Source organism: Chenopodium quinoa, unplaced genomic scaffold (genome assembly GCF_001683475.1).
Source record: "Chenopodium quinoa cultivar QQ74 unplaced genomic scaffold, ASM168347v1, whole genome shotgun sequence".
In the NCBI taxonomy this organism is placed as follows: Eukaryota; Viridiplantae; Streptophyta; class Magnoliopsida; order Caryophyllales; family Amaranthaceae; genus Chenopodium; species Chenopodium quinoa.
In genome coordinates, this window is record NW_018744239.1 from 8,364,970 (window position 1) to 8,375,110 (window position 10,141).

General features: G+C 37.5%; 1 protein-coding gene across 1 annotated transcript; it reads right to left on the reverse strand.

Annotated features, from left to right (window-relative positions):
• Nucleotides 1-292: 292 nt before the first annotated feature.
• Nucleotides 293-5,159, reverse strand: LOC110694354 (glutathione S-transferase T3-like). Its single transcript, XM_021871527.1, has 3 exons — nt 5,136-5,159; nt 1,365-1,430; nt 293-1,267 (listed from the first exon to the last, which is right to left on the reverse strand). The coding sequence occupies exons 1-3, from the start codon at nt 5,157-5,159 to the stop codon at nt 293-295; spliced, it is 1,065 nt and encodes a 354-aa protein (XP_021727219.1).
• Between the last annotated feature and the right edge of the window lie 4,982 nt (nt 5,160-10,141).

The following is a 10,141-nucleotide window of genomic DNA, read 5'->3' on the forward strand; positions in this document are numbered from 1 at the left end:
TGGGGTATTTTTTACCCCAAACACCACTAATACAAGTTAAACATAAAAGACTACATTGCGCATAATTAAAAACTTAACTAATACAAGCGTACACCTACTACAACCAAACATGCTTAAAAGCCTTGTAATTTACCTAGTAAAAAATTCTTGTACGACTCTTCTTCAGGAGTGAGTGGCGTAGGCGAATTCTTCAGAGTTTGCAGCATATCAAACATGGTTCTCATCTTATGAATGTCAATTTCCTCCCGTTTCCTCTGTTCCTTATCCTTTTCAATTTTGATCCTCTCTTCCTTCAGAATGGCCTCCCTTCGCGAATTGTAGCGAACTCCTTCATTCGTTCGCTAAGGTTAGATGAACCACTTTCTGTAGCTACTTGTTTCCCTTTACGCTTGGCCTTTGCTTTCTTCACACCTTCGGGTCGTTGTATTCCTCCAGATGAAAAACCATCTTTAGGGGTTTCATCCCCTACATCATCTCTGGACCTCTTCCCACTTCCAGCACTACCTTGCTCCTCAACATCACAAGCAGCTTTTCTTTCCTTCTTTGACAAGGACCATCTCAGCTTTGGCCTCCACTTTGGATCTTTATTAAGCATTTCAACCGCGTGAGGATAAGTGAAATTGCGACCTTGGGCGTGATGAAAAAGCTTCGACGCACTTTTTATACGGTCAACTTCGTTGTAACCACTCCCTCCCTCCGGAAGTCTACCCGCTTCATTATAGCAAGATATCCACTGTAGTGTGTCTACTGACAACCTTCTCCAGTGCGATGTTAGACTCTTCATAGATCTTGGCGGAAGTATATGCGGCTTCTCTGCATGAGCCATTTGATATGCTGCGTGTACATTGCGCCATAGGGAAGTTGCTTTCTGGCTCTTACCTTTAATAGCATCATCGCTGATCTCCAAGTACAACCCAATCAGAGTTTCATCTTCCGCAATAGACCAAATTCGAGTCGCTCGTGCAGCAACCTGGTTGGATTCCAGTCTGGGAACTGGTGGAGGATATTGCGGCGTCTCTGGCACATTTTCCTCTTCGCTCTCATCGAATTGTGTGTTACTATCATGATCAGCTTCAGGTGTATGTTCTTCATTAACATGGTTTTGTAGGGGAAACTCAATGGGTGTCTGATGCTGTGGAGGTGGTTGCAAAGGCGTATTGCTCATTCTTTGCAAGAACAATTGAAACTCGGGATTAGTTAGGAAATCATCACTAAAACCAAAAAATTGTTGACGGAAATTTGGGTTGTTTGGATCCATTAAAAGATTCTGCATCACACAACAAAAGATAAATATTTTTAAAAAAATTAATTTAAACAACAAATCAAAAAAAATAATCTAATACCAATTAATTTATTAAATATACAACATTCACGTTCAACAACATATAAACAAAACATATTACATAATATAATGTAACAAAATTAACTACCTACACAAAAATAACATACAAAATATAATTAAGCATAACAAATTAGTTCATATATACAAAACAACAACCCAATTTCGATAAACTTGGCAAATAAACTCAAATTAAATTAACTTCAAATTTATTAATGTATGGACAAAATAACAACTTTCTAAATTCAATTATATATATAATTGCAAGTACATTACATGAACTACATTTTTTTATTTGCAAAAAAATCACATATTTACTAAATTTAATATATAACTGAATTTATAAAAAAAAATCATATTTACCTGAATATCGGTGAAATACAACAAAATCTTCTTTTAAAATTCCGAAATATTTAGAAAAATAAAGAATATGGAGGATTTATGGAATTTTTGAAATTATACCAAAATGCATGTCTATTATAGAGAAAAAATAAAAATTATGACCGTTGGTAATTTTTTTTTTAATAAATATTTTTTTCAGAAATTAAACTACAAAAAATATAACCGTTGCAACAGCTATATTTTTCCTATTGGTCAAGAACCTGCACAAGCCACGTGGCGCTCTGCCATTCGTCAGTCCACTATCTTCTTTTTTAAAACAAATTTCGCTGATCAAAACGCTGCGTTTTGATCCTCCCCTCTTCTGTCTGCTGCCCAAAACGTAGCGTTTGATGTAATGCTGGCCAAAAAAATTTTAATTGCAACAGCTAATATGTGGGCCCCACAAACTTACTATTCATCCCATTTTTTGCCCAACTCTTACGCAAATTCAGGAATGTCCATGGGCATATTTGCTTTTGCCCACCATTACAAGACCACTTCCACCAAAATGCCCATGAGCATTTTATTTTGTCCACCATTGTAAGTGCTCTAAGGATACTCCCAAAGTCAAAAGGAGTAAAGAAACCTCTTTACAGACGGTTGCAAAGTTTCATGTTGCTAGTTTTTGCCACAAGTCATTGGTAGCTTACATCAATAGGAATGCTTAGTGCATGTCTTAGCGCATGATATTGTTGTGCAACCCCATACTATGCTAGGCGGCTATTGCATTGCAAATACCAATTGTTCAAAATCTTTAATAATTTAAAGAATTTGATTACTTACCCCATTACAAATTACAATGTCAGTATGTATTTGTTATTTATTTTCAACATACTTATATACTATTTTTATAATCCCTAACATTGAGAAGAATTAGGTATAATATTTACTCCCTCTGTCCCTTTTTTTTGACTCATTTGACTTTTCACGGTTTTCGAAATGCGTTTTAAAACAAATATAACTATATTTTATATACGTAAAAATTATGAAAATTTGATATTATATAATGAGATGAATCCAACAAAAACCCACTTGATTATATAATCTCCTATAGATTAATGGAAATTTACGGTCAATATATTTAAAGTTTGACCAAATAGTTTGCAATAGGGCAAAAAAATAGGAATAGGGGAAGTAAGTGTTAGCTATCTAAGTTTAAAGAAAAGGATATTTTAACACAGTAACTTTAATTTTTATGGGGGCAAATATTTATCCTTTTCTCTAATATATGTAAAATTGAGTTTCAACTGTTTAGGGTAAAAATCACCCTAGACACGTGGCCCAATAGGCCCCTGATGAAAGGAATGGTGTCCTTCCAACAAGTGTATTATTCTGATAGAGGGTTCAGAATTATCGGAAAGCTAATTCTTCAGTAAGGTCAAGTGATCGGAATGTCTAGGTGGAGGTCGCTTCTAAACAGTAATATTAATGTACAATTAATATTACATCTTAATCTTGACTGAACCCTTCGGGTCGTACCCAATCGAACAACCAATCCGAGATGACGAGTCAATCCGAAGGATTTTGATGAGTCGTCGGAATTTTACGAACAAAGATGTCGGATATCGAGCTTAGAGCGTCGAGATCGAGCGTCGTAAGTCGAGTCGAATTTAGAATTCGACGAGACGTAAAATCAATCGAGTTACAAGTACGAACCTAGCCGTAACCTCGCATTGGCCTAGCCATGTGAGTACTAGGCTAGACGAGATCCATCGCAAGCCTAACATGATAGGCGTGCTAGGGCATTGCGTGCTAGCAGGCCATGTGCCTAAGTACCATCGCACCATCGTAGCATTGCATGTACATGTGGATGTGCTACGCGCTAACGCTAGGCAAGGCCTAGCAATACTCATCGCACCATGGCAGCATATGCGTGTGCGTATGCGTTGCTAGCACAACACCATGCACCATCGCAGCATGTGCGTGTGCGTTGGTAGCACAGCACCATGCACCATCGCTGCATGGGCGTGTGCGTATGCATCACTAGCACAGCACTATGCACCATCGCAGCATGTGCGAGTGCGTTGGTAGCACAGCACCATGCACCATCGCTGCATGGGCGTGTGCGTATGCATCACTAGCATAACACTAAGCAGCAGCGTGCTTGTGCGTGTGTGTAGCAATGCAGCGCCCAGCATGCGTGGCTCACTAGCAGCACGCATGCTGGCAGTGGGTGGGAAGCTTGCTAGCTGGCTGCACTATGTGATAGCGGTGTTGGCTTGCAAGAACAGCCAAGGCGCCAGCAAGGCTGCCTTGGCTGCCAAGGCTGCCAAGGCTGGCTGGCAGCCAACTGTCCAAGCCACATGGAGGATCCGGTTGTGTGTGGGGACCAAGGGTTGTGGAAATTGCCTTGGGCACCAAGGCCATAGTCCCCTCCTCTTGGAATGGTCCTCACCTACCCACTCATCTCCATGTGCCACTTGTAACTCATTGATTCCTTTGCATTTTATTTTGTTTTGATTAAAATAAAATAGTGGAAAAATGTAATTCTCCCACATTGTTGGGAGAAGGGAGAATCAAGTCTCCTTTCCCTATAAATACCCAAGTTTTGGGTTTGGGAAAAACCACTTGAGTAGAACTCAATGAGGCATCTCCCTTAAGGTGAGAAAATCTCTAAGTTCGTAAAACTCCAGTTTTTATTGGTCGGGTCCCGACTAACCTTCGGGACTTGGACCGTACGGGTCGGGTTCGTGGGTACGAGCCATTGGGGAGGCGTTCACACTTGTGACGCTCGAGCTTTCGAAGTAAGAGCTAGATTTGCGAGCGAAGCACGCATCAAAGGTATAATCTTTTATCCTTTCGTATGCTTTAAATTATGTTTTGCTTGTTAATTGCAATTTTATGGTGGCGGGTCTTGGCGGGTTTCATTCCGCGTAGTGTGGGTCACTACTGATAAATTGTTATTTGGCATGATTTTAGGGTACTTTTGAACCTTGTTTTCGTTATTAATCGACATCAAAGTTCATTTTTTATCCTATTTTTATGCAAATTTTGTACCATCCATGCTTCACCGGTTGATTGTGTTTTTGATGTAATGTAGCTATTTTTAGCACTATGGACATGATCAAGCATGAGTGAGCAAGGATAAGGGCAAGCTTGGTTGATAGAGCCATGGAGGAAGAAGGAGGAATGCCTTAAAGGGAAATTAAAAGCTTTTGGAGAACCTTGAAAGGTCGTTTGCGTAAGCGTCAACTTCAACCAACCATAAATTTTGATCTTCTCAACCTTTTGAAGCGATTCAAGCTGGAGATTAAATTTCGTCTCAAGATCTTTCCAACGACTGGTCACAAGTCCATTTCCGACAAGAAACGTAGAAGTTACAGCTTCCCAAAGTTAAGCAGTCTAGGCAGGGCATCCTGCACGGACGTGCAAGATGATAGCACGTCCGTGCCAAAAGCTGCACGTCCGTGCAGACCTTGGCAGAAGCTTCTGCCTCCATTTTGGCCCTCTTGCACTTCCGTGCCAAACTTGGCACGGCCGTGCTTAGCCTTGCACGTCCGTGCGAAATCTGCCACGTCCGTGCAGACCTGCAGTCGAACTCTTTCCTTGTTTTCTCCGTCCTTTTTATTTGGGGGTCATATAAATACCCCTTTAGAGCTCATTTGTACGGGGGAGGCAGTTTTTTAGAGCTTTCCTCTTAGTTTGTAGTCTTAGAACATTAAATTCTCAAATCATTAGTTAGTTCTTAATTATTAGCTTGAGAGCATTCAAATTCAATCATTGTAGAAGACAAAATCCACCATTGTTGCTCACCTTGAAGCTTCATAGTAACCATTTCTTACTCATCTTTTATACTTCTCTTTACTTTGTTGTTAATTATTTGCTAGTTCTTGCATGTTTAGATTGTTAATTAGCTTAATCCTTAGTTTGAACTTGTTCATGAATTGCTTGAAATCTTTAATTGCTTTAACCTCCATGGATTTTGAGTAGTCTAAATTCTAGGGTTTGGGTAAACCCTCAATGTAGTCAGTAATTACTTGTTGCATGTGTTAATTTGGTTGTTGTGGGATGTTAAGTAGTTGAGCTTAAGTGGTTTAATTGCTTAGTTCTTGTATATGGCCATTGCTAGAACTATTTATCCAAGCTTTCTCAACGAAGGATCGAGAGATGAACTTGAGTTAGCTCCCTTATGCTTGATTGACCCGAAATGCCATGAGAATAGGGATTACCGGTCAAGGGAATGTTTATGTCATTGTGATTATGCTTTAATACTTGTTTTATGCTATGTAACCACGAGAGTAGGTTGTATTCATGATTCAAGTAATCCCTCTAGCTTGAGAGAGTAGTTGGGTGCTTTAGATGACTTCCCCTAATTTATCCCATTAATATACCTTGATTGTTGCATGCTAATTGTGATTTGTGATGAAGTTGAGTGGTATAACCTAAGCCCTAGATTCCTCTTAATATTGTTAATCTCCTCTTAGCTTTAGTCGAATTGAATTAGAAGAAGTTACTCAAAACCAACCCAATTTAGAATTCATTTAGCTTATTTAAACGGTAGTACTCGGTGGTTGATTCAACGCCTCTCTTGGGTTCGACCCTATCTTACCCTTACTATTGTTAGTGAGACCAAGATAGGAATTATTATCTTTGGTAGGCTCGACGACGGCCTATCAACTACGAAACCCAACAGCGGTATCGGAGCCACGCTCCTTTTAATTTTTGCAATTATTGATTAATTAAGGTGTTTTAAAGTAAGATTTAAATTCTGGTTTTGCTTTTCTAATTAGATTAGAAGCTCGTTTTAATTAATTTTAAAACTCGTATTTTTTAACGATTTGGCTATCGAACCCAGATTTTGGCTCAAAAATAGTGATTTTAGGGTGGAATCGATATTCTGAAACAGATTCAACCCTCTTTGAGATCTGTCCAGAAGCCAAATTCGAACCAAAAACCCAAGTTTTTGGGGTTTTTTCGTTTTTCAACGAAAATTTTAATTCTTTTTAAGTCTTGATTAATGCAAGCATTATAAGGTTAGATTAAATGCACATTTGCATCACTAATCTACTGATTTTAAAAATATCCTTAAGCATAATAATGGAGTTTTTATTAGTGCTTAAGTTGATATACCATTTTTCACATTAACTTGTTTTTCACAAATTTTGCAAAGAAATTGCAATAAAATATGAAAGCTTGTTGTGAACTTGTAATTTTAAGTTCCTAAAATGTTAAAGTTCTAATCTTTAAAGGTTTAAATGATTGGAACCCTAACCCTAAATTCCATATTAACCAAAGTTTGGATTTTTCATGATTGGTTGATTAAAATCCATCAAGTTCAAATACTTGTGAGTAAAATTTGATCAATCTTCATATTGGAAGATGTAATCTTGGTATTTTACACAAGTATGAAAGTTGGAAAATTTTTTCATTAGATGATTAGTTTATTTTTCTAACTCCCTTTTGTCAAATCCATTATTAATTTGCATATTGGCAAGATTAATTATGGACATAGCTCATTTTATTTTAAGCATAAAGAAAGACCTAATTTTGTTCAAAAATAAAATTTTTGGATAATTTAGGCTTGTGCACCAATAAAATTAAATTTATCTAGTTGGACTTAGTTTTAATTTTAATTTCCCTCAAGTTGATTCTAAAATGTAATTTAGAATTAATAATGTCACACACAAATCGGAATTAAAATTCCGAGCAAATGCACGCAAATCGATGCAAAACCGCAAGCGTCACCAAGGCCAGCCGGGCTTGCCAGCAGCCCGCATGTAGGCTGCCTATGGTGGACGCAAGGGAAATGCACCGTTACGTGTGGCAGTGTGGCAGGGAAGGTAGTTACGCGCAGCTGCGTAGGCTTGGCCAGGGCTGCGATGCGCGCATGCTGGCTAGCATCAAGAGGCGCATGCTTGCAAGGACCAGCGTGCTAGCAAGCATGCATTGCATGCTAGCAGGCAGCTGGCGCTAGAAGCAGAGCATGCTGGGCACAGCGTACCTCGCCTACGCACCATGGCACCAGGCCATGGGCTTCCTAGCAGCCATGGTGCGCACCCTCAAAGGGTTTTGTTGGGACGTTTTGCTTAATGCTTGGGCTATGAACTTTGCAATTATCCCGTCTTTAAAATATTTTGAGTAATTATTTTAACGAGGTTAAAAACCTCGATTTTCGGTTTTGCAAAATTTTGACAAATTTTGGGTTATGCCAACTTAATTAATCGGATTAATTATGGATGCGGAATTTAGTGGGAGCTTGGTAGATTACTTAAGCCTTTTAGAAATAATGGATTAAACAACTTTGACTAGTTTTAATTAGGCGCGTTAATCGGATTAACCACCTAAGTTAGTTACTAGTTTTGTGTGTTTAATTATGTATTTCGTAAAATTGCATGGGCCATTCACAAATAGTGATGGGTGAATGAAAGATTGTTTTCAAAACAGGTTATTGAAAATGGCAACTAGTGGGGCCCGACTAGGGTAGAAAATACGGACTGCGTTCCGTTATGTATTTTTGTAAGTCTAAATACGGTCTGCAAACCATTAAGTAAGTCCACATACTATAGATTAATCTAATTCGTAATAGCTAGTTATTTTATTTTGGCCAAAATGTCTCAAGACGGCGTTTCGATGAAGACAAGCCAAGATGAAGACCCATGGAAATTGAAGATTTCAAGGGGTCATGCTAGTTGCCAAATGCATCATTTTATGCCTTATATATATATATATATATATATATATATATATATATATATATATATATATATATATATTGTTGTTATATATATTTGAATGTTAGATTCATGTCTAGGATTTCAAATGTTGCGGTGATTAGTTAAGTTCACTTAAATCAACCGACATAGAAACCCTAGGTCCCTTAAAATATTGAGCTAAAAATTTGCCGTTCCAAGAACAACACTTACCGAACTAATGCACGTATGTGATGGGCTACGCCAAAGTGAGGCATCACTAAGCTACTTCCATAGGAACGTAAGGTATACTAGGTATACAAGTTGTCTTGGTTAAGCTCAACGATGTCAGTAAGGAGTCCTTAGATGTCGTGGCAATGGAGATAAAATGTCACGGAAGCATTAGATGTGACATTTGATCGAACCAAGAGTAGCTTGGAGCTATTAGCAATTGGATTGCTTACCCTAAAATATTAAGTGTTAAGACAAGTCAAAGCATGCTTAATCACTTTCTGATTTTTGGGATCTTGGAATCGTTTTATTGTCGCCTAAAAGGGACAAATTTTAATGCGTGGATAAAACGCATAATAAGATTGAAAGTTTACATATATGCTTTGAATTTCAAACTTATTATGATCTTGATAAATGGTTAAACTTTGCACTTATATATTAGTAGAATTCTTAATCAAATTATATTGTTTCCATTGATTGGTAAAAGAAATCTTTTGAGAATGGTTCTCAAAAATGGAAAGGCATTTCAAAATACAACCTCTCATAATTGACTTTTATGACTAAAGTCCGAAAGGACGGTTGGATATCATGTTTTCAAAATACTAGGTAGTTTTGATAAACATGAAATATTGAGTTGAAAAACTCAAAATTGTCAATAGTTGACAACCAACATATCTTTTCACTTCATACACAAATGAGTAGGACTCATTGATGTAGCAATTCAAGTACGAATTGAAAGAAAAGATGGAACTTTGTTTCACGGCGCATTAGATGCTTAATCATGCCTAACAAAGTGTAAAAGTCAAGACACTTAAAGAAATGACTCTTAAAGTTATGAGATGGCGTATAATAAGAAATATAGGAAACAAGGAACAAAAGAAAGGAATAAGGTTCTTTTTCTACTCTTGAGTTACTGTTTTATGATTAACTTAGCAACTTGTTATCTTCACAAGTATTGGATACTGCTTGAGTGTTTCATTTTGAAAGTAACCTCAAACCGTTGAAGAAAGGCTAAGTTATTGACTTACAAGCTTAGAATGAAGCAAGTAGTGCTGCATCAGTTGTAAGGTCATTTGTTTTGTTTAAAGTCCTTTTAAGACAAGGCTGGAACAAATAGTGGTTATTGTGTTCCATAATCAGCAAACGATCTGTTTACACACGGAAAGACTCAAATTCAAAAGTAAAAGCAATAGTTGCTAGGTTTACTTGAATGACATGGTAGCATAAGCCACGAGTCAAGAATGCTAGATTATAAACAAACATTTCCCTAACATGAAAACTCACAAGGATCAAGTCATGGACATGACTTGTGTTCCAAATATCTTTAGCAATGTCACATCTACAAGAACATACTCAAGGCTCTATTAGATAGACTCTTGATAGTTGATCGATTCAGAATTGTTCTAAGACAAGTAAGTCTTACTTGTTGAAATCGACAAACAAAGGAGCTATTGTGCTTAGTATAGACAATTGACTCCGAAAGCTAAAAGGAATTCATTACTTCAATGTCTCACAAGAATTTACAAGAATATGGCTATATTCATCAAAATGTGAGCAAAAT